We start from the raw sequence: 25532 nt of genomic DNA, 5'->3' as shown, positions 1-25532 counted from the left end.
TAATACTTGTGATAACAAAAAGTATATGTCCTAGTTAGAGGTGGTATTCAGCAGGTTCTGACCAGTTCTGGAGAACAGGTAGCGGAAATTTTGAGTAGTTCGGAGAACTGGCAAATACCACCTCTCATTGGAGATTTTACAGTATTCTTTCCCTGCCACGCCCACCAAGCCTCACCCACAGAACTGGTAGTAAAAAAAAATTGAATCCCACCACTGGTCCTAGTACATATCTTTTGGCAATAACCAGATAGTAGGTGAATTCCACTGAACACTTAAGGGTGCTTGTATAAATGCAAAACAGACTAGTTCTTTTTAGTATATAACCTATCAGTAGTTACATCAATTTTCTGTACCCTCAAAATTAGTTAAGGGACTTTCTGCAGGTTGTTTTTCAGGTAATAAATAAGTAAAAAGTTAAGTACTTTGGCTAATCTTTTATACTTACAATCATTTGTTTAGTGACACTTCAAAGTTACAGTGGCACTGAAAAAAGTGACTTATGACCATTTTTCACACTTAAAACATTGCAGCCATGTGATCAAAATTCAGAATCCTTGCCAACTGGCTCATATTTATGACAGTTGCAGAATCCTGGGGTCATGCAATCACCTTGTGTGATTTTCTGACAAGTAAAAACAGTAGGGAAACTATTAACAACTGCAGTGGTTCACTCAACAGCTGTGGCAGGAAAGATCATAAAATGGGTCAAAACTCATGTTTTGATGAGTACTCATATACTCATGTAACAACTTCCTTGCTTAGCAAAAGAAATTTTGGGCTTAATTGTGGTTTTAACTGTAGGACTACCTAACTGTACTGATTTGTCTTTAGCAGGAGGGGCAAGAAGAACAGCAGGAAATACCTGGGGGGGCGATGAGAATCTCCATTCCTTTTATAGCAGCAATCAAGTATCAGAGTTCTTGGAGACAGAAGCTTTTAGTCCATTTACCCAAGCCTTTACAACACAGGAGGCTAATGGAAAAGAGATCAAAACACAAACGACCCAGGAGATTACAGCACAAGATCCAGGATATCTCCACAACAAAACTCTATATATACAGTTATATATATAGTTGGTTGGGGAATATGTATTCCCAGAGAGTAATAATTGTGTCAATGAATTCCAAAAGGAATGAAGGATCAGATCACTTCTCTATTAACTTGTACCAAAATGGAATTACATCTTCTTAGCACGAAGGTTGAAAAGACCAAAGTACAATGCAAAGCATTAATAAGTCAGAAGGCAACTTCTTCCTGAAAGGTAACTGCTCATTTAAAAAAACATTTCTGCTTACAAGAAAGAAAGCAATTTGATGAACAAAGTAGTTTGTAGGTCTATTTTGTTACCTTTTCACATTTAGCACAAAGGCTTTTTCACAGAATTGGTGATAAGAAGCCTTTTTAAAAATAATTGTTCTATCAAATCTATGCAGATTGGATTATTATGTCTCTTATAAATAGAAAACAGGGTTATTTTAAGGATATGCATCTTCTGCTCATTATCAATAATTAGAGTTTCTTCTCTTCTTCTCCTCTTCCTACTCCTTTTCCTTCTCTTCCCTTTTCTTGAATTCCACATCAGGTACATACTGAGAAGAATAAAAATATAGGACACAACATTGTGGGTCTGCTGAAAACTTTTTAATCCTATCAAAATTGCCTTATCCAGGAAATCTATTCAGGTTTTTTTTAAAAAAAAAAACTTTGAAAGGTATTCTTTTATTTCTTTAATTAATCACAACTTATGCCACTATTTAGTCTTACTTGACTGCTCTTACCATCACATACCGTATATCATTAGCATTATTGGATTGGGAACAATAACAAAATACATTGCTAAGAGAAAGGTAATACTGGGGTGAAGAATGAAACACAGAAGACACAGTGGTATACATTATAATACAATATTCAATATGGATTTTGAATAAACTGTAATTCTTAAATTAATATATATCTTTATTGGATTCTGTCTTTATCTTTGCTTACTATATAATGTATTAATCATTAATTATATTTTTGACAGGGTCTATGTTTTCTGAATTCTCTGGGCTGGAAAATCAAACTGGAATAACAGATTTTATCCTGTTGGGACTCTCCAATACTCCACAGATACAGAATTTTCTCCTGTTTGTGTTCCTGATCATTTTTTTGGTTACCATCCTAGGAAATATAGCTGTTATATTAGTGATCAATTCTGAGAGTCATTTTCAGACCCCCATGTTCGTCTTTCTCAGACATTTAGCTTTTGTTGACATCTGCTATTCCTCTGTCACTGTTCCCAAGATGTTGGCAAACTTCCTAATGAAGCAGAAAATAATTTCCTGGGAAGGATGTATTTCTCAGATCTTCTTCCTTTTGCAAATAGCTTGTACAGAAAGTTTTATTCTCTCAGCAATGGGTTATGACCGATATGTGACCCCCTGCAGTACAGCAGATACTTGACAAGAGAGATGTGCAATAAAATGGTGGGTACAGCTTGGCTCCTGGGATTCTTTTTTGCTATAGTGAATGTGCTACCTTTGCTAAATCTCCAATTTTGCAGCAACAATATAATAGGACACTATACTTGTGAGATTCCTTCCCTCTTGACCTTGTCTTGCACAGACACTCTTACTAATTACATCATTCTTCTTATATCGGTGTTAGTAGTCAGTCTTATCTCCTTTCTTATCACTCTAATCTCTTACATTTATATTATTTCTACCATCCTGAAAATTAATTCAGCAGAAGGCAGGCAAAAAGCTTTCTCTACATGTAGTTCCCATCTCATTGTGGTGTGCTTATATTATTTTACAGGTTTAATTTGTTACATGAAACCAAGTCCAAAATCCCACATAGATCTGGACAATATATTGTCTATTCAGTATAGTGTTTTAACTCCTATGTTAAACCCCATCATATATAGCCTGAAAAACAAAGAGATCTTGTCTAGTGCAGATAAACTCTTTAAAAAGCACAGGCCCAGTTTTTAACCATGAAACAATAAGTTAATGGCAAAGCAAGGATGTGGTGTTCCTTCCCCCAAATTTCCAACATTGTGTGTCTTGCTATATCATCCATTTGAGCAGGATTTTTTAAAAGAATAAGAATAAAATTATCTATGAGATTTCTTTCTTCTCCTATCATGTCTCTCTCTTTATCTTTCTCAACCTTTCTTTCTCTTTTCCATTATAGCATGTAATTTAAATTTATTTTTCACTCCAAATATTTATTTCCAAACATATTTTGGTTTAGTTATATAATAATTGAGCAGCACAATTTAAACAAATAAATGTTTGAATGTATTCTACACCATGATCAGTACATTTATCTTGGAAGGACATATAAGTTATTATCAGAATTTAGAAAGAATACATTCTGGTTAGAAAACTCACTTTTTTTTTAAATAATTCCACATGGCACTCACTAAAGACAGTTTTTGAAAAAGCTAGATATATTTCTCATGCAGCTATTTTTCAGTTGTTATTGCTGTATTAATAACATTTCTAGTCATCCATATGTTCACTTATATAGATATATCTGCACATAAAAGAATTGCAATTTCTATGAGATTTTGGGCAATTGTAATTTTATTACATATAATGTAAAGCATACTCTTTGAAATTTGTGGATAAATAAAATCCTAGCACACAATTTCCATGTTTCTTTTCCAGTAATTTCATAAACACTTATTTGCTGCCTAAAACTAAATCCTGAATAAAATATTGCTTTAGAGACTGAATCATCATTTAAATTTAGTTATGTACTAAATATCAGAATATTTGGGAGACCAGAACAAAATAATTTATTATGATGATCTGGGTTATATGGGGGGGTTATATACTGTATATCAGTTGTTAAAGACAGTGAACTTGTCAGTTGGAATACTGATAGCCTAGGTTTAAGATCTCAGCAGCATACAATGGGGTGAGTTCTGATCTTTTACCCAGTTCCTGCACACCTAGCAGTACAAAAGCATGCAAATGCAGGTAGATAAATAGGTACCACTTTGGTGGCTGGGTATTAGTGTTCCAGGCACCTTGCATATAGTCATACTGGTCACATAACCATGAAAGTGTTTTCAGGCAACATACATGAGCATTGCCCCTTAGAGTTGGACATGAATAGATATGGGAAACCTTAACTTTTCTGTATGAAAGCAGCATGTAAGACCTCTCCTTCCTACTGATTGAACTGGATACCAAGATCTAATCTTAAGATACAGTGTGAAAAACTGGAGAGTGGAAATATATGAAATGTTCAAATCTTACATTGTTGAAACTTTGTACTGGGTGATGGTTGTTTATTTTATTTAAATAAACTATTTAAATATACTTAAACTATGGGAAGTTTTTTTATTTGCTCTCACATACATTTTTATTAGGTTATAACGTATTATAAAATACAAAATACGAAAGCAAATAAAAGGACAGTGTAGGGGAAAGAGGGGGTAGAAAAGTGAGTGTTGTGAATGAATAAAAAGTAATAAACCTAAATGCAAAGCAGGGTTTGGAAGCCTGCACATTTGATTGGTCCTTAAACAATGAACAAGGATTGGTTCATAACAAGCCTCTGATTGGCCAAGCTTAGGACACTTCTTATTGGTTATTAGTTTGAACTTGATGCACTTAGTATTGGTTAATAGGGTAACAGCCAACCCTATAAAAGGGGCTACTGCTGCCCATAGCCTTGCTCTGTTCTGTTCTATTTACTGTTATTAAAGAGTTGAAGTCACTGGTCAGATGTCTGGTCTCCATTATTCTCCAAACATAACACTGGCGACGAAGGTGGGATCCGGAGACCGAAGAGCTGACTAAGTTACAGAGCAACACACAGAGCACGTGGTCGAACACGCACCATCAACGGCAACATGGCCAGTGGTGCCGTACCACCTGCTCCATTCAACCCAGAAACCGAAGACTGGGAATCATACATGGATAGGTTCCAGATGTTTCTGGAGACCAACAATTTGAAAGATGCAACAACCGGCAAAAAAAGAGCTATCTTTCTAACTCACTGCGGGCCTACCGTGTTTAAAATGGCAAAATCACTTGCCAAGCCAGCCGAAGTAAAGGAAATGGACTGGGACATCCTCGAGCCTTTACTACGGGCTCACTACGGGCCCACCGTGCCAACCTTAGTCAGAAGACACGAATATTACCAGAGGGACCAACAGAAGGGCGAAAGCCCTGCCAATTACATCGCGGACCTCCGCAACCTTGGAGGCCTCTGTGGATTCTCCGACTTAGAAGAAGCCCTCCCGGGACCGCCTGGTTCTGGGCCTAGAAGACGGCATGATCCAGAGCAAAATTATGGCCAAGGGGACATCAGCCTCACCGATGCCCTTAAAGAAGCCACTGCAGCGGAGGCGACCAAGAAGTCGGCAGCCCGAATGCGCCGCACCAACGCACCGCTACGTCAACGTGCCAAAGATACCTCGCCTCGCTCAGAGAGACACCAGGTATCGACTCACCACGAAGACCTAGAATCCCCATCAGAAAGCGATGAGGAAGAGGTCAACCGACTCCGAACGAAACAAGACCAGTTCACACAACCCTCATCCCGACCGTGTGCAGGATGTGGGGTGAATCACCCACGATCCAGCTGCAAATTCCTCGACGCACTCTGCCGCATTTGCGGGAAAAGAGGTCACATCGCAAAGGTTTGCAGAAGCAAACAAAACTCCAAACCCCGACAGGCGAATGCCAGTCTTCAGAATTCTTCGACACACCCGAAACAAACTGAATCACCAATGGGGAAGCCACTCCTACAGAAACAAACCGTCCACCACTTCCACCAGGCGTGAAGAAACCAGGCGGGAAGAGACCCACCAAACAATTACCATAGGCCACGCTACATCCCTTGATGCCGGGAAAATCCGAGTAGAGGTCGAGATCGAAAACAAACCTTGCATCATGGAGGTGGACTCAGGATCATCCTCTCGATGGTGTCCTGGAAGGCGCTTCAACAGCTCATCCCGACGATTCGCCGCCAAGACCTAAACCCTCAAAGGGTTATCCTCAAAGATTACCAGGGTAACCGAATTCCCGTTGTCGGGTCCCCCCGATTCAGGTCTCTTTCAAGGACCGCACCGTCCGCACTGCCACTGACTGTAAGTGGACCGTGACCGCCTAGTCTTTTAGGCCTTCAATGGTTCAGATCACTTGGAATCACTGTAGCGGGAGTCCCCCGTGCCGAGAGCAACTATTGGGAGGAAGCCCTCGTGCAAGAATTCCAAGACGTTTTCGTGAACGGACTAGGCAAGTACAAGGGGACCCCAATCTCATTTAGCTTGAACCCCGAGGTAGCACCCATCCGCCTTAAGCCGCGGCGGGTGCCGTTCGCCCTGAAACCTAAAATCGATGAACAACTCGATAAACTGATAGAACAGGGCGTGTTGGAACCCACCGACCACGCCCGATGGGAAACCCCAATAGTGACGCCTATCAAGCCTGATGGGTCACTGAGAATTTGCGGAGACTACTGGGCCACCCTAAACCACGCACTCCAGCAAAGTGCATATCCAGTGCCGGTAGTGCAACACCTGCTCCATTCCCTGGGTGGCGGGAAAGTTTTCACTAAACTAGACCTAGCGCAGGCTTATCAACAATTGCCTGTAGATTCAGCCACCGCGGAGGCGCAAACTATCGTCACGCATAGGGGCGCATTTAAATGCAACCGGCTCCAGTTCGGGGTGAGCGTCGCCCCAGGAATCTTTCAGAGGTTAATGGAAAGGCTGTTACAAGGGATAAGAGGGGTCGTACCGTATTTCGACGATGTGCTCATCGCCGTCCCGAACAGGGACATTCTAGAAAAATGACTCCGCCTAGTTTTACAAAGGTTCCAAAACGCAGGCCTCAAAGTAAAAAAAAAATAAATGCCAGCTATGTACCGAAAGGGTGGAGTTTTTGGGATACCTCCTGGACAGTCAAGGAATCCATCCCACTGAAGACAAACTAAAGGCAATTAAGAAGGCCCCCACTCCAAGGAACAAGGCAGATCTACAGGCGTTCCTTGGACTTATCAATTTTTATAACGTCTTTTTACCCAATAAAGCAACGGTAGCTGAACCATTACATAGACTCTTAGACAAAAAAGCAACGTGGGTTTGGGGACAATGTGAACAAAACGCTTTCCAGCAAGTAAAGAAATTGCTAACTTCTGATTCGGTACTTATGCAGTACAACAAGACTCTGCCGTTAACTATTACTTGTGACGCCTCACCTTTTGGCGTTGGAGCAATCTTGGCCCACGTCTTACGAACGGAGCAGAAGCTCCCGTCACATTTTTTCATGAACTTTAGCTAAAGCTGAAAGAAATTATAGTCAGCTGGATAAAGAAGCTTTAGCTATTGTGGCGGCAGTTAAAAGGTTTCATGAATATGTGTATGGGCGTGCGTTTACAATAATTACTGATCATAAACCACTACTGGGGATTATTGCGGGTAATAAACCAACCCCGTATATATTGTCCCCCAGAATGACCCGCTGGTCTGAATTCTTGGCGGCGTACAACTACACCTTGCAGCACCGCCCGGGGAAATCAATTCTCCACGCTGATGCATTGAGCAGAACACCGCTTCCAGAATCGGTTGAAGATCCAGCCCCAACCATTACAACGTTGCAAATTGAGACTCTACATGCACCGCCATTGACGGTGAGAGACATTGCCCTCGAGACAAAACGAGATCCGGTCCTGCAACACATCTTACGCTGGGTTGAGCGTGGGTGGCCAACAGAACAGCTATCACCTGAATGGGCGCCCTTTAAAGCACGCCAAACCGAGCTGTTTTCTCAAAAGGGTTGCATCTTGTGGGGCGATAGAGTCGTAATCCCGGACAAACTGCAACAAACTGTTTTAGCGGTATTGCACGACGGACATCTGGGCATCGTGCGGATGAAAGCACTCGCACGAAGCTACGCTTGGTGGCCAGGAATCGACAAAAGAATTGAGGCCTGGGTCGCCACTTGTCAACGTTGCCAAGACGTCAGCAACGCCCCACCTAAAGCAAGTCCAACCAAATGGGAAACCCCTAGAGGACCTTGGTCCCGTATCCATATTGACTTTGCGGGGCCTACGAAAGGGCACACTTTCCTTATTACAGTCGATGCCTATTCAAATTGGCTCGAGATCCATCGAATGAGCACCACTACAACGGACTCAGTAATCATCAAATTAAACAGGTTATTTGCCACACATGGTTTTCCGGACGTCCTCGTCTCGGATAACGGCCCACAGTTCACAGCATTACCATTCGAACAATATCTTGCTGACCGGGGCATCCGCCATGCGTTAACCTCGCCCGCGCACCCTGCGGCGAACGGGCGTGCAGAACGCATGGTACAGTTCAAAAAAGTCCCTCCACCAAATGGAATTCGGAAACATCGACGAGAAAATCAATCGAATTTTATTATTGCAGCACATCACACCCCACAGCGTTACTAACAAAATGCCCGCCGAACTTCTTATGGGGCGGAAACTACGATCGCACCTCGACAGGCTCCACCCGCATACGCACCCGAAAAAGCCTTTCGGCTCCAGCAGCAAATGCCGAGAATTTAAGGTAGGCGATTTAATCTTTGCAAAAACTTCTCCGCGACCCCTTATGGATACCCGCTACCGTTACCCACCTCACTTGGCCTAAATCTTACCGCCTGCTAACAGACGATGGCAGGGTGTGGAAATGCCACATAGACCAACTCCGTTCGAGATTACTACCCAGCGCCAATGGCTCCCCGGGTTCACCAACTGAGGGGGGAGGAAATATCGAGGAAATTGACTTCGATATAACGGATAGCAGGCCAACAGAAACCCTACGGCCCAGCGAAGTACCGTGGATTGAAACGGGGAGGGAGTTGACTTTTCCATGGGACTTGAACACGGGGGAAACCGAACTGCGAAACCCCGAAGAAACATTGATTGGCGGAAACAACAACAACAACGGAAGCAGCACGGAATCACTGTGCAGTGAAAGGGAACTTAATAAAGATCATCCAAACGCTCCACCAGAACCGGACTTAAGAACAAACCCGGTGGAGCCACAGAAATCATCCAGACAGACCAAACGGCCTGTCTACCTTGAAGATTTTGTTACAGCTCCCCTCAAACGGAACCCAAGGGGGAGGGGTGTTGTGAATGAATAAAAAGTAATAAACCTAAATGCAAAGCAGGGTTTGGAAGCCTGCACATTTGATTGGTCCTTAAACAATGAACAAGGATTGGTTCATAACAAGCCTCTGATTGGCCAAGCTTAGGACACTTCTTATTGGTTATTAGTTTGAACTTGATGCACTTAGTATTGGTTAATAGGGTAACAGCCAACACTATAAAAGGGGCTACTGCTGCCCATAGCCTTGCTCTGTTCTGTTCTATTTACTGTTATTAAAGAGTTGAAGTCACTGGTCAGATGTCTGGTCTCCATTATTCTCCAAACATAACAGTGAGGAAGGGTAGGGAAAGAAAAAGAAACATTGACTTGAGATCCTATCTGTTGCAGTAGAATAAGGCATTAACAACAATTCACAACTTTTTGTTTTACCACAATAGTATGAATCAGTCATTTCTACAAAAATATGTCAGTCAATCTGTGAAACCCAAAATCAAAATTCCATTCTTTTCCACATCAAGCATGACGTTCAGAAGCTGTTTCCATATGGAAACAAAAGTATTTATGTTTTTTTTCTTTGAGTACAGTAGTCAATTTTCCCATTTCAGTCAACTCCGTCAGCTTCTGCAACCATTCTTCTATAGTATTTCCTTCTTCTTCTATAGTATCTATAGTGGTGGGACTCATCTCCAGAGGGGATGAGTCTACCTAATGAGATGAGGTGGACCTGTTGCTTTCCTGGTGTGAAGACAATAACTTGGTCCTCAACTTCAATAAGACCAAGGAGCTTATAGTGGACTACAGAAGGAACAGATCAGACATCCAGCCCTTGCTTATTAATGGAGACCGAATGGAGCACGTGGCCAGTTTTAAGTTTCTGGATGTTACCACAGAAGAGGACCTCACCTGATGTGCTCACATTGCAGCACTGGTGAAAAGGGCCCAGCAGAAATTATACTACCCGAGACTTCTCAGAAAAAAAAAAAACTGAATGAAAAACTGCTGGTGACCTTCTACCATATCAGCATAGAGAGTATCTTAACTTACTGCACCTCGGTATGTTTTGCCAATTGCACAGTGGTAGATAGGACAGCACTCCAGAGGGATAACATCATTGCCCAGAACATCATTGGTTGCCCTCTCCCCTCTTTGGAATACCTTTATAGCTCCTGCTGCCTTAAGAAAGTTCAAAACACACTCAAAGATCCATCTCATCCTGGGAATGCTTTTTTTTGAACTATTACCATCTGGCAGATGGTACAGAATAATAAAAAACAAGGACAAACAGGCTGAAAAACAGCTTCTATCCCAGGGCAGTAGCTCTGTTGAATTCTACTGTATAGTGCAATATTAATGCAATATCAGGGGTTTTCAATTCAATGTATAGACTGTGAAGGATGTGTGTTTGTGTTTATTTTCATAGTCATAATGTACACTGAAGATGGCATTTAACTTTGTTGCACGAGGTGCAATGACAATAAACTAGTAGGAATCGAAGTGTCCTTCCATTTTTACATACAATAACCTTGCTGCTGTCAACATATATAGTAACAAGATTCCAAACTTTTCTCCAATTTTTTTTCCCATTAGTCCCAAGAGAAAAAGTTCTGTTTTCATATTTATCTACATTTTCAGGATTTTCTGTTTTAAAATATGAATCATAGTCCAATTTTTTTTTGCTTTATCACATGTCCACCATAGATGGTAAAAGGTCCCTTCTTTGTTTTTACACTTCCAACATACATTTGACATATCTTTTTACATCTTAGATAACTTATCTGGTGTTAAATACCAAAGATTCATATCTTGTAAAAATTATCTTTTAAATTATAATTTAATATAAATTTTAGACTCCTTGTCCACATGTTTTCCCATCATTCAAGCAACACATTATATCCAAAGTTCCTTGCCCACAGAATCATACAATATTTCACACGTTATTTTTCAAATTCAATTTCAGTAGCATTTTATAAATCTTAGTGATGATTCATCATTACCACAAAGCGAAGTAAATTCAAATCCATAGTACTTTTTATCCAGTTTGAACCTTTCTTTCAATTGCTGATAAGTAAACCAATGGCAAACATAACATTCTAACTCAAGTTCTTCCCTTGTCTTTAGTTTTGGGTCACCAGAAATGAAAGATAAAATTTTACCATATGCCAGACAATCTGGCTTTGCCATTATTTCCTTTCTAAAAAAGGTTTCTCCAATAGAAACCTTTCATAGAGAGCTTTGTTTTATACACTGCTCAAAAAAATAAAGGGAACACAAAAATAAGACATCCTAGATCTGAATGAAAAAAATATTCTTATTAAATACTTTGTTCATTACATAGTTGAATGTGTTGACAACAAAATCACACAAAAATTATCAATGGAAATCAAATTTAGCAACCCATGGAGGTCTGGATTTGGAGTTACACTCAAAATAAAGTGGAAAAAACCACTACAGGCTGATCCAACTTTGATGTAATGTCCTTAAAACTGGTCAAAATGAGGCTCAGTAGTGTGTGTGGCCTCCATGTGCCTGTATGACCTCCCTATAATGCCTGGGCATGCTCCTGATGAGGTGGCAGATGGTCTCCTGAGGGATCTCCTCCCACACCTGGACTAAAGCATCCCCCAACTCTTGGACAATCTGTGGTGCAACGTGGCGTTGGTGGATGGAGCGAGACATGATGTCCCAGATGTGATCAATTGGATTCAGGTCTGGGGAACAGGTGGGCCAGTCCATAGCATCACTGCCTTCGTCTTGCAGGAACTGCTGACACACTCCAGCCACATGAGGTCTAGCATTATCTTGCATTAGGAGGAACCCAGGGCCAACTGCACCAGCATATGGTCTAACAAGGGGTCTGAGGATCTCATCTCGGTACGTAATGGTAGTCAGGCTACCTCTGGTGAGCGCATGGAGGGCTGTGCGGCCCCCTAAAGAAATGCCACCCCACACTATTACTGACCCACTGCCAAACCGGTCATGCTGGAGGATGTTGCAAGCAGCAGAACATTCTCCACAGTGTCTCCAGACCCTGTCACGTCTGTCACATGTGCTCAGTGTTAACCTGCTTTCATCTGTGAAGAGCACAGGGTGCCAGTGGCAAATTTGCCAATCTTGGTGTTCTCTGGCAAATGCCAAACGTCCTGCACGGTGTTGGGCTGTAAGCACAACCCCCAACTGTGGATGTCGGGCCCTCATACCACCTTCATGGAGTCTGTTTCTGACTGTTTGAGCAGCCACATGCACATTTGTGGCCCGCTGGAGGTCATTTTGCAGGGCTCTGGCAGTGCTCCGCCTGTCCCTCCTTGCACAAAGGCGGAGGTAGCGGTCCTGATGCTGGGTTGTTGCCCTCCTATGGCCTCCTCCACATCTCGTGATGTACTGTCCTGTCTCCTGGTAGTGCCTCCATGCTCTGGACACTACACTGACAGACATAGCAAACCTTCTTGCCACAGGTCGCATTGATGTGCCATCCTGGATGAGCTGCACTACCTGAGCCAATTGTGTGGGTAGTAGACTCCATCTCATGCTACCACTAGAGTGAAAGCACCACCAGCATTCAAAAGTGACCAAACCATCAGCCAGAAAGCATAGTAACTGAGAAATGGTCTGTGGTCACCACCTGCAGAACCACTCCTTTATTGGGGATGTCTTGCTAACTGCCTATGCTTTCCACCTGTTGTTTATTCCATTTGCACAACAGCATGTGAAATTGATTGTCAATCAGTGTTGCTACCTAAGTGGACAGTTTGATTTCACAGATGTGTGATTGACTTGGAGTTACATTGTGTTGTTTAAGTGTTCCCTTTATTTTTTTGAGCAGTGTATTTATTCTAAACTCTTAATATGGCATATCTAACAAAATGGTTGTTGAAATTAACATTTACCTTATTTTTGTCATACCATAAGTAGCCGTGCCATCCAGACCTTAATTAATGGCTGTCTAATTCAAGTAATCACTTGTTCTGGAGACTCACCCATTCTTTTGCTCAGGTCAAACAGCATGCATCAAAATACAATTTCATATTTGGTAAACTCAACTTTCCTCTTTTCTTGACATCTTGCAATAGTTTATATCTAATTCTTGGGGTTTTTTTCCCCCTTGTCATATAAACTTAGAAATATCCTTCTGTCATTGTTTGAATGGGTTGTCAGATGTGATTTTTGGTAACGTCTGAAATTTTAAAAAAGCACCTTTGGTACTTGTCTTAATTATGGAGATTTTTCTCAGTAGTGATCAACGCAATTTATCCCATCCTGTTTAATATCCCTTCACAGAGGACATAGTTATTTTTAAACAATTTTATGTTTGTATTTATCAATGTAACCCCTAGATATTTTGCTTTTTTCTCAATCCTAAAACGCAACTTTTTATTCAGGGTATATTCTTAATCAACATTATTGTTTATTGTTTGTTTGTTTGTTTATTTATTTATTTATTTATTTATTTGTTTGTTTGTTTGTTTGTTTGTTTGTTTGTTTGCCTGCCAGTGCCCCAAACTCATTCAATTTCCTCATCAAATATTCTATATTATTTTTGGTATATTAGAAATATAACTAAATCATCTGCAAAGGCTCTCAATTTATAAACTTCTTTTTAAAATATTTATACCCCTTATTTTATCATCCTATATAATATCTCTATTCTAAACTTCTAAAACCAACACAAACAACAAAGGGGACAAAGAACATCCTTGTCTTGTACCCTTTCACATGAATTAGTTAAATCACCATTTATAACAATTTTTGCATGTAAATGTAAATCGCTTTAATTCCTTGAATGAAATTCACTCCAAAGTCTATTTTTTCCAGCACCTTAAACATAAAGCCCAATTCAGATTGTCAATGGCCTTTTCTGCATCCAGAAAGATTAAGGCAGCCTGTTTCTCATTATGATATTGTAAACAGTCCTTACATTATTTCTTAATGTGAGATAATTTAGTTTAGTTAACTATTGTTTTAAAAGTTATTCATCTGTTTTTAATAGGTCAATCTCCTGTCTTTTATATAAGTTTGAATAAAAAATATGAAAAGACTTTTTAAGAAGTTCAGTGTCTGTTATTACATTGTTAAATTCCCAGATTGTTTTTCAATTATTGTCTTTTCTCATTTTTTCCTTAATTTATATGCTAACCATCTGCCTGGTTGTTAGCAAATTCAAAATGTCCTTGTTTTGCATGTTTCAATTTTGTTTTTATTTCCTGTATTGTTAACAAAGATAGTTGTTGCCATAATAGTTTAATATGGTGTAAAATTTTATATCCATAGGTGTCTTTTGCAACTGAATTTCTTTCTACCTAATTTCTTCCAATATCTGTTACATCTTTTCCTGGGATTTTTTCTTTTCTAAATTATTGTGCTGTATAATATAGCCCCTCATAACTGCTTTACTAGCATCCCATACTGTCATTAGGCTTGTCCCTTTTCCCAAATTATTCTCAAAGTATTCCTGCAATTTCTTTTTACAATTTTTTATAATCCTTTCCTATTGCAAAATAGCTTCATTTAGTCTCCATCTGAAACTCGAGCTCTTTCCTCCCACCCTCACTTAATTGGGGATGAAGGAGGCAAGAAGTCGCTGGGAGGGGATTCAGCTGTGTTGGAAGTATACCCCAAAAGGACAGTGCCAGGAATCACTAAAGCAGTGTTAAAACAACTCTTTCCCTTTAAAAAAAAGTCAAGCCCCAGAATAAAAGTACCAGCAAAAGAGGGGTGGGGGAGGAACCAAGCTTAACTGCAGAGGCAGATTTTAAAAACAGTGGGGCAATAAAGATAAACAGGATCAGACTAGAAACAACACACACAACATTCTCTTCTCTGAGATTTATTATTTGAAAGATGTTCAAATGTTGTAGATGATTTGTATGTATTTTTCTTAGCCATTTGGTGAAATTGGAGTGGGTAGTATATACAACTATAATGAATTAAGAATGTTTACTTTTGAACAAAAGTTCTATATGTATTCACAATCATCATCTTTTCCATAACACTTGCAATAACAATACTGATTCATTCTATTTATTTCTAATATAAAATAATGATAAATAATATATTGTTATAAATATCATTATTATCCATAATGATCTCATAGTTTAAATGCGAACTATATATACATATATACACATACATATATACATATACTAATATTAATACTAATAATAATATAATGGGGGACAATAGGAGAGGGACAATAGGCACGATTGTGCACTTATGCACGCCCCTTACACACCTCTTAGGAATGGGGTGAGGTAGATAGAGGTTAGTTTGAGAGTAAAGGAGTGGGGGGTTGAGCATGTGACAACAGGATCAGGTAGTGAGTTCCAGACATTGACCACTCTGTTGCTGAAATCGTACATCCTGCAATCAAGGTTGGAGTGGTTTACAGTAAGTTTATATCTATTGTGTTATCTTGTGTTGTTGTGGTTAAAGCTGAAATATTCATTAACTGGTAAGACATTGTAACATACAATTTTATGTACTATGCTTAAATCCAATCTTAGCCGGCATAGTTCAAGGATGTCTAAGGCTAGAATCTCAAGTCTGGTGGTGTAGGGTATTTTTGTAAAGTACTTCTGGACTCGTGGGGAGTGTAGTACTCTTCTTGTAAAATTGCTCAATTATATTAATGTCTGATATACCTTCCCTTGATTAGCACTCAATTATGAAGAGCACAGGATGAAATGCTTTAGCTGGGCCCTTTTTGGTCTGGATCCAGGTCTGAGAATAGCACTGAGATGACATTTCTTGTTAAGATTTCAGAATTGGTTTGCCATTCTCTTCTTCCCAAGACTGAGAGAATGATTGGCTCAAAATCCCTAGGCTAACTTTGTGCATAGGATTCCAATTCTTCTGGTTTCTAGCATTATCCCCAACATCAAACTGTCCATTAGGTTGAATTTGAGGTTATTCAAAAGTGTTCTCAAAATCCCCCTAGCTTTCATGTCCCTCTGTCTCTCAGTCTCTGTCTGTCTCTCTCTGTCTCTCTCTGTGTTATTTATGCATTGATGGGAAACGTAATTTGGTTTAATTCAAAATAAGTATTCCTTTCATGTAACAAACATTTTTGTGTGTGGATTTAAAAACAATAGCAACAACAGTTCAAATTTACATTTAAACTATGACTTTCAATAAGGATGGGAAAAGCAAAGCAAAATATCTTTGACATATTTACGTTGTATATATTTTAATCTGGGAAATATGTATTCCCAATTGATTTATTCTGCCCTGAATTCCAGAAGGAATAATGGTGTCTTTTTATTATCTCGCTGGAAGAAAGGCTCCCAGTCATTTAGAAAATGGTGGCCAAGTTACAGAGTGTTTCTTGACTGCAGCAGAACTACTTCATAAAAGGCAAAAGGCCTGTGGTTAGAGGAAAGACAGCATTTTTATGAATAAGAGAGTTCTTTAATACAGGTTGGTTCTACTTTTGTACTTTAGTACTACATGTAACATAGTGAACTAAAAGTGACTGAGAAACAGTGGGAAAGGCTTTCTCATAATAATCTAACTTGAATTATGACTGAATTATAACTTGAATTTCAGTTGGGTTATTTGGCATTACATATAGATTATTACTTCTAAGAACTTTGTTTTAGGTGATCAGTAAGAATAATTCTGCTCATTCTTAAAGTTCAATGTTATAAGCTTCGGTGTTATCAGTTACATTTTATGTAACTCAATTATCCATAAACTGATGTTCAGAGCAAAATTAGTAGGCTGTACCTGCAGTGCTTTCTTGGAAAAAAAAGTTAATCCTATTAAATTTTTAAGACAATCTCTGCTTCTTAGAAGAAACAAAGGTGAGTCATATATCATATCTATTTACACTAGATATATTTCAAAATTTACAATTATCTAAGGTTTGCTTTTTCAAATTATTCGCAGCAGATAGATTCATTTAGCTAGACATGGCTAAAGTAAAAGAAATTATATACATAATTCAATAGTCCTAATTATTACTAGATAGGAAGTCAGAAAAATTCAGGATGGAAAAGGGAATTGAAGGGACCCAATTTTGCCTAATTAAAAAAAAAAAACTGCTGGGGCAATAGTTCTTGTTTGTTTCATGTTTGAATATCCTGAAATATCTGCACTCTACATAAATAGAAATTGATAATTAAATCTCCATAAGATCAGTTTTTCTTGACATGAAATCATGATTTCATGTTTAGTATAAATAGTAATTTAATTCAAATAATTTTTTTTCTTCTGAAATAAACTTTAACTTTCATGCCTTGTACTTGGTGGATGTCACTTCATCAATGCATAGATATATAAACTGATACTAAGTACAAGTACCATTTAGAATGATTAATGAATCAAAATGTCATGAAAACAGTTAAACACATCATGAAAATGAAAAACAATCCTTATATTTTTACTTTGATAAAATAATTAGAAATGAAATATAGAAAACTCAATATAACATACTTCATATGTAACTTTTAACATTAATTTGAAGTTTCATTATTTTTGTTTCCTTTTCTGATAGATCTTATGATTCCTAAGTCATCTGAGTGGAAAAATCAGACTACAATAACAGAGTTTATTCTGTTGGGACTCTCCAATGATCCAAAAATACAGGATTTTCTTATTTTCTTCTTCATGATCATATTTTTAATCACTGTCTTGGGGAATATGGTAATTATATTGGTAATCCAGTCTGAGTTTCACCTTCAAACCCCCATGTTTTTCTTTCTTAGTCATTTAGCTTTTGTTGACATCTGCTACTCCTCAGTCACTGTTCCCAAGATGTTGGCAAATTTTATTACAAAGCAGAAAATTATTTCCTGGGAAGGATGTATTGCACAGATTTTCTTTTTTCTACAAACATCTTGTACAGAAGTATTCATCCTCTCAGCAATGGGTTATGATCGTTATGTGGCTATATGTGAGCCACTTCATTACAACAGATATTTGACAAAAGAGAAGTGCAATAAAATGATGGGTGGAGCATGGTTCCTGGGTTTCTTGGGTGCCATAGGCAATGTCCTGCCTTTACTAAATCTCAATTTTTGTAGCAACAAGACCATCAGACACTATAATTGTGAGCTTCCTTCACTCTTGCCTTTGTCTTGTGCAGACACTCTCACTAATTATATTGTTCTTCTAATATTTATTTTGGCATTCGGGTTCAGCTCATTTCTTTTCACTCTGATCTCTTACATTAATATTATTTCATCCATTCTCAAAATAAAATCATCAGCAGGCAGGCAGAAAGCTTTTTCCACATGCAGCTCCCATCTTATTGTTGTGGGTTTATTTTATATGACAGCATTTGTTCGCTATATGAAGCCAAGTTCAGAATCGCTCATCGATCTGGACAAAGTGATCTCCATTCAGTATAGTATTTTAACTCCTATGTTAAACCCCATTATTTACAGTCTGAAAAATGAACAGATCCTATCTGGTGTGAAAAAACTCTTTGGAAAATGTAGGGCCATTCTTTTGACATGAAACAATACTCACATTTAATATGCCTATGACTTCGACAATTAGAGAGCAAAAGAATTAATAAGCCAACAGGAGAGAGGGTTGCTACTTCCCACATGTTTTCTGCATTGGGAATGGAGTTATGCTCTGATATGAGATTATAAAAAAATCTTCTCCAAACTTGCTGTTATCCATATGAGCATTTTTTTTTAAAAAAAATATCATTGATATGTACTGCATGTATGTAATTTTTCATCCCTAGTTTGCATCTATTTTCTCTAATTTTCCTTGAATTATGCAGTGAATATGGATCTTCCAAAACATCTCTAAATCTATTTTATGTAATTATATAGCAGTGGTAAGGTTAAGCAAACCAAATATGCAATATGTTCTACATCATGATACAGTCAGCACATTTATCTGAGAAATTGAAATCTGTTATTTAATATCAGAATTTAAGAATATTATAATGTATTTTGTTTAGAAAATAGCATTGGTTTTATATCTGCCTATGGTTGTCATTGAAAACAGCAAATATGTTACATATATTTATCACAAAGCTATTTTTCAGTTGCTTTTGCTATCTTGACAGACTTTCTAGTCAAATTCCATATAATATGATTCACATAGATAAACTAGCTGAGAGAAGGATCAAATGGCTTTTTCTGTGTGCTTTATGAACAATTTTTAATTTACTGCAAATAGTATAAAGGAATATTCTTCATCATTTTTTTCATAAATAAATATCTTCTGAACAACTTTCTATTTTTATTTTTTAATAATTTAATGAATGTATTTTTGTTCTCAAAACTGTATTCTGCAAAAAAAAAGCCTCAATATTCATGATTCATACCATAAACTCCATAGATGAGGGGTTATATTGAGACACAATTGGGCCCCAAGTAATGCATGTAAAACATCTCCTTTACAATGATTTTTTACTAGGAATCAGGATCTGATTTCAGAATACAATTAGCAGGGCAGGATGGCATACAGTAGATTACCGTATATTATTGAAATGAATCTAACAATACATATTGTTGCTTGTAGAATCTATATACCCAAATAGGTTTAATTGCATGAATTTCAGAAGGAATTAAATATCAGCTCACATCTCATTGCATTACATAACATTAAATACTTTATTTGGCCAAGTATGGTTAAACAAACAAGGAATGCACTCTGTGTACTTGCAAAACAACAGAGCAAATAACAACAACAAAAATTAAAATTAAAATGTGCAGCCAACAAAAGGGGTATATAATAGAAGGAATAAATAATAACACGACAACCATGTTCTATGAATCAGTTTTCATAAACATAAGATAGAACTTAATAGTCACTGAATTTCATTAATTGTGAGAATTAGGTAGAGTGATGGCATGAAGAACAAAACTGTCCCTGGCTCCAGTTGTCTTGTCATACAATACCCTATAGAACCGTCCAGAGGGAAGGAATTGAAACAGATGGTATCCAGGTCATGAGGGGTCTGCAGACATCTTCTCAGCCCTTCTCAAGCCCAACAATGTGCATGCAACTCATAAAACATTTTGTATACACACCGAGGCCCCTACCTTGTGAGCTCCCAGATCCTGTAGTCATACCCCATTATGAGGTACAACAAATTTGAGGTGGCACAGGAGAAAACTCCAATATTTAATCAAGTGGAAGGGCTATCCCTTATCAGAGGCATCATCGGTAAAGAGTAGGAACATCCAAACCAATCACCTTGTAGTAAGGTTACATGCAGAAAATCCAACCAAGCTTGGGGATGGGGTTTCATGAGCATAAGCTTCCATATCTGCAATCAAATTGATTTTGTGTGTGTTGTACAGATCACCTTCAATTAGAATGTCAACTCATAAAACATTTGTATACTCGTTTTATAGTTCACAACAGAAAGGGGGGGGGGAGTTTCAAAGACCAGGCAGCAGTGTAAAATCAAAAGTACATTCCATTCATATTTTTTTCAAAGACTGATTAGATGACTGAAGCTTCTGCCATGCAAAAATCTAATTGAAGATCATGATTGATGACTCTTGGCTATGGATGTTTTTCGTTGGATGATACACCCAGAGGAGTGGGGGGGAACCAGGATCAAGGGTGACAGTGAATTACATATCTCAGAGTTGGCTACGCCCAGGTTAATGCCGGATGTAGAATGTTAACATCAAATAAATTCTTTTTAATTTTGGGAGTGTGGCTTGAGGCTCATGATTTAATTGGAATAACTGCTGGAATCCTTACAGTGCATGAAGTACGTAAATATCAGTTTGGCCACCCATACTATATATGCATGGGTGTGTATGCACATGTATCTACAAATCAATGTTTACTCCTGGTGAGTGCTTGAACTCATCCCTGTTGTTTTACTGGCAAAATTTCAAAGTGGTTTGCCATTTCCTTCTTCCTACAATTGAGACAGAGTGACTGAACCAAGGTGCCTAAGAACTCCAACTCATGATCTCCATGTTTCTCTCCTGATGCCTTACTCACTACATCAAACTGGCTCTCAAGATTGCTGGAAAATATTCTCAGGGACTTTATTCTTCTCAGTTTTCATTTATTTGTTTTGTGAGGTGAGTATAATTTGGTTTAGATCAGAAATATACATTCCATTCATTTTGTATCTATATATGAAAACAATTACAACAGTAATTCAAATGTATTTTTAAAATATGATTTTGTATGAAAAAGGAAAGGAAAAAATAGCAAAATATTTTTGACATATCTACCCTGGATATATTTTAACCTGGGAATGATGGATTTCCAGTTGAGTTCTTCTGCCTTGAATTCCAGAAGGAATAATCAATTCATGCATTTTTAATTATCTCATTCCAAGAAAACCTCCCAATCATTTAGATGAGGGTGGCAAAGATACAGAATATTTCGCTGCAGCAGCACTATTACTTCCTGAAAGGTAAATTCATGTCACCCCTGAAGTGTTGGTTACAGGAAAGACAACATTTTTTTGAAGAAGGCAGCTCTCAAATACAGGTTGGTTCATAATTAACTAAAAGTGACTGAGAAACAGAGGGAAAGGCTTTCTCAGAATAATCTAACTTGTAGTGCAACATTTTAGTCAGGTTATTTGACTATTAGATATTTTTTTATTGCAAAGGGGTTTGTTTTAGATGGTCAGTAAGAATAATTCTGCTCATTCTTAAAGTTAAGTATTTTTTCCTTCAATTGCATGTACCGTATTTGCCGGCGTATAAGACGACTGGGCGTATAAGACGAGCCCCCAACATTTCCACTCAAAATATAGAGTTTGTTATATACTCGCCGTATAAGATGACTCCCCCACTTGGAGGCAGGTTTTTCAGGGCAAAAAAGTCGTGGGGCTCGTCTTATATGCCCAGTCGAGTTGTTTCTTAATATCTTTCCACCTCCCCAACCAATTTGTCTCCAAGGGTGCACCACACTGATTGTGACATTAATTATTTCAGAGAGAGAGGGTGGGGGGGGGGGAGAAATCTTTACTTCCTACTGTGGCTTTTTCCTGCGCATCGTTCTGGCTGCACTCGGATGGCGAGCTGGCTGGAGCAGTCTGGAGCATGTGCAGCTCACCGTTGGGGGCTGGGGGGAGAGAGAAGGCCTCCTTATTTCCACGCGGAGAGGCTCGGTCGCTGGACCGTGGATGAGCGCAAAGGAGAGAGTTCTGAGTGCAAAAGGCCGCCACTGATCAGGCACAAGAAATTGGTCCTTTTTCCCCTTGGCTTTGTGGTTGTTACTTCTTATAGGGAGGGATAATGAGATACCCACGCTGGGAGAAAGCGGAAAGGATGTCTATTTTCCTGCTCACTAACTTTCCAGAAAGCCTCGAGTTCCTACCCCGAGACTTGCCAAAAGTCCAGTTCATTCATTTGCTACCTTTCTCCAACGAGATCCAGATCTGTTTCCACAACGCACTTAGGATCTTATCTTATTATCTCTGTCCGTCCAAGAGAGAAGAAGGCAGACGGTTTTGCGCTCAGGGAGAAAGGAAAGGAGCCTCTCGCTCACGCTGCACACTGCCCCCCCTCCACCACAGCAACACTTAGGAAAAGAGTTACACAAGCATCCTTTCCAGAAGTGAATCTGGGGGTGGCGGGGGGGGGAGGATTCGGAGCAAAGGCTGAAACCGGGAAGAGAAAACTTCCCAAAGAAAATCGCACGAGCAGCATCCCATTCCTGGGAGAAAAACAAAAAAACAAAAAACACGAACTCTTCCCGAAGCACAAAAGCAAGGATGGCGCTTTCTCAGCTTTGAGCGGCGTCGCTGCTCTCCCACCCCCTCCACTCGTCCCCACGTGCGGCGAAGTTTGACATGAAACAATACTCACATTTAATATGCCATATAATATAATATATAATATAATATTTTATAAATATGGCAACTCCCTATCAAGGGGTTTAATAGTACAGTAGGACTGAAGGGTACTGGCACTGTCTTCCCCAAAGCATCTCACATCCGAAATAGAACCTTCTTCCAATATAAGGATATATCAGTCCCAAACTATCCTATTTCAGACACATCATGCAACAATCTAGCTCTCTAGAGAAGGTTATAATTGTGTAAAACCCGGAAGGAAAGAATTGATGAGGACAATTGATGAGGAGCTAGATGGATTGACTCTTTACACTGCCAATGGGTTCACAATTTGGAGATCTAAAGGACCAATTTAAAGATGCATCATTATGGAGAAATTTTTTCTATGTGTTTGCTAGCAATGATGTGATGGTGACAATGAATTAATCAGTGAGGACATATGAATGTTTCATATTGCTCTGATGATATTTATTTATTATGTATATTATGTATTATTATCAGGGGTGGGATTCAAATTTTTTAACAACAGGTTCTATAGGCATGGCTTAGTTGGTGGGTGTGGCTTGGTGGTCATATGACTGGGTGGGCATGGCCAACACAACATCTCTCACATTAAGGGGTGCTTCTCCTCACCTGATCTCTCATGACAGTGGGGAAGCTGCAATGGCCATAAGTGTGAAAAACGGTCATAAGTCACTTTTTTCAGTGCCATTGTAACTTTGAATGGTCACTAAATGAACTATTCTAAGTCAAGGATTACCTGTACAAAAAAGCTGCCCTAAATGCCAATCATTAGATTAAAAATACCTGCAAGCCAGAGTTACAAATCAGGCAGGATGCCAGAGCACCTTGAGGAATTAAAATGCAATGATAATTATCAGCAGCCAACTCCTGCTCATAAAGTGAAACCCTTTAGCAGAGAGATCATTTAAGCTCTCCGGAAAGAGCATACACAGGAAAAGAAATCCTTTGATCCATTTGCAACACTTAAAGATACCAGCTGGTCTCACTCATCTCACAAGATATCCTTAAGAAAAGGTCCCAGAAAAGTAGTAAAAAAACTCAGTGCCAAGCTTGCATCCTGCCTCTTGGAAGTAGACCCCAAAAGGACAGTGCCAGATACCACTAAAGCAGTGAAGGAAGACCCTCCCCAGATAGAAAAAGAAACCATGAGGCAGTAAAAAATTCAAACACAATACAAATAATTAAATCACAACAATAACTGTTGCTTGTTAAACTAATTACCAGAACAAATAGACACAGGAACTAGCCAGATTTCTCAGTCCAGTGTCTTTTTCAGAAACAGAGACTAATCTTTTTCCTTCCAAACAAAGCTGAATAGAGAAAACTATCCCACTAATAAACACAGGATTAAATGTCACCTAACACAGAATTAAACTTCACCAAAAACCATTTTTAGACCAAAACTCAGAAAGGTTATGTAAACTCACCTTTGAATGTTGATCTTTCTAGCTAGCCAAGAAGAAGTATTTCCAGGGGAGTATTTCCTCCCAGCAGCAGTGTAAAAAGCTTAAAACAACCCTTCCTCTTTAAGAAAGTTTCAAGGCAGAAAGAAAACCTCCTTTGGAGACAGTAAGTCTAGGCATACTGCCAAGAATGTAATCAAGGTGAAAAAGCAAAAGGAGATTTCTTCTAACTACCCGTTGTCTGAACTTCCTAGAAAGTTAACAAGGGGTTCTATAGAACCGGTCAGAACCGATAGAATCCCACCCCTGATTATTAGGTATATTACATTCAACACAAGATGATCTTTCTCTGATTCTTTTTCTGCATCTGCACACAAACATGTATGATTCATCTTTCAAAATTTATTTTAATACAAGATGGTCTGAAAGTATGCACAAACATGGAAATATCATTTTTAAAATTTCTTTCTCAAAGAATACATCTTGAAATATATTTTTTCAAAGATATTTTTCTAAATCTAAGTATATAAGAATTTAGCTTAGATACTAAAACAAATAGAGTAGTCAATAAATTATATGTAATATGAAAAATGCAATACCCCACACAATTTTGTTGCAAGCCTAAAGTTACACATGTGTCACCTCTTTTTTGGGGAGCTGCACTGGCTGCCAATCTGCTTCCAGGTACAATTCAACATGCCTCACAATGACTTGGGGCCAGGCTATTTGAAAGTCCTATCCTCATTACATTTGCCCAGCCCACTATGTCTGGATGGTAGGATATGTTGTGGGACCCACCTATTAGTAATATATAATCCTGTGGATTTTGGAAAAGGTCCTTTTAGTGATGAGCCCTTCTCTGTGAAATATCAGCCCACACACAAGTATATTGAATCCCCACCTTGTTGTTTTTCGAAAAGGCCCTGAAGATGTCACTTTGTCATCAGACCTAGGATCCAAATCGAGATGGAGCCAATCAGGTGGATCTGATTGTATTGTTGCTGCCATGGGAAGTGTTACGTTTTTTTATGTTGTGGTTTGTAATGTTGTAGGCCACCCAAAATCATCTATGTGTGAGTTGGGTGGCCATATATATTTGTTTAATAAATAATAAATTATTATTAGAGATTTGAGGGAGTCGGGTCAGTTTGGGCTACTACTCCTTCTGAGGCTTGGAAGAAGGCAATAGCAAGCCACTTCTGAAATATTTCCAAGAAAACTGCAGGGACATGTCCAGGAAATTATTATGTATCAATACACACTGACTGGAAGGAAG

At 38.8% G+C, this 25532-nt stretch overlaps 1 protein-coding gene and 1 pseudogene across 1 annotated transcript; both read left to right on the top strand.

The window, feature by feature from the left end:
• Nucleotides 1-2028: 2028 nt before the first annotated feature.
• Nucleotides 2029-2972, top strand: LOC113424033 (olfactory receptor 8S1-like; annotated as a pseudogene).
• A 14975-nt stretch (nucleotides 2973-17947) lies between these two features.
• On the top strand, nucleotides 17948-18541 carry LOC113424032 (olfactory receptor 5V1-like). Its single transcript, XM_026685640.2, has one exon. It carries the CDS (start codon nucleotides 17948-17950, stop codon nucleotides 18539-18541), a length of 594 nt encoding a protein of 197 aa, XP_026541425.2.
• Nucleotides 18542-25532: the final 6991 nt, after the last annotated feature.

This window comes from Notechis scutatus, chromosome Z, assembly GCF_049901735.1.
Source record: "Notechis scutatus isolate UNSWTSFEM ecotype Mainland chromosome Z, rNotScu1.2, whole genome shotgun sequence".
NCBI classification, from domain to species: domain Eukaryota; kingdom Metazoa; phylum Chordata; class Lepidosauria; order Squamata; family Elapidae; genus Notechis; species Notechis scutatus.
Note: the sequence above shows the minus strand (reverse complement) of the source record. Positions and strands in the feature narration are given on the sequence as shown.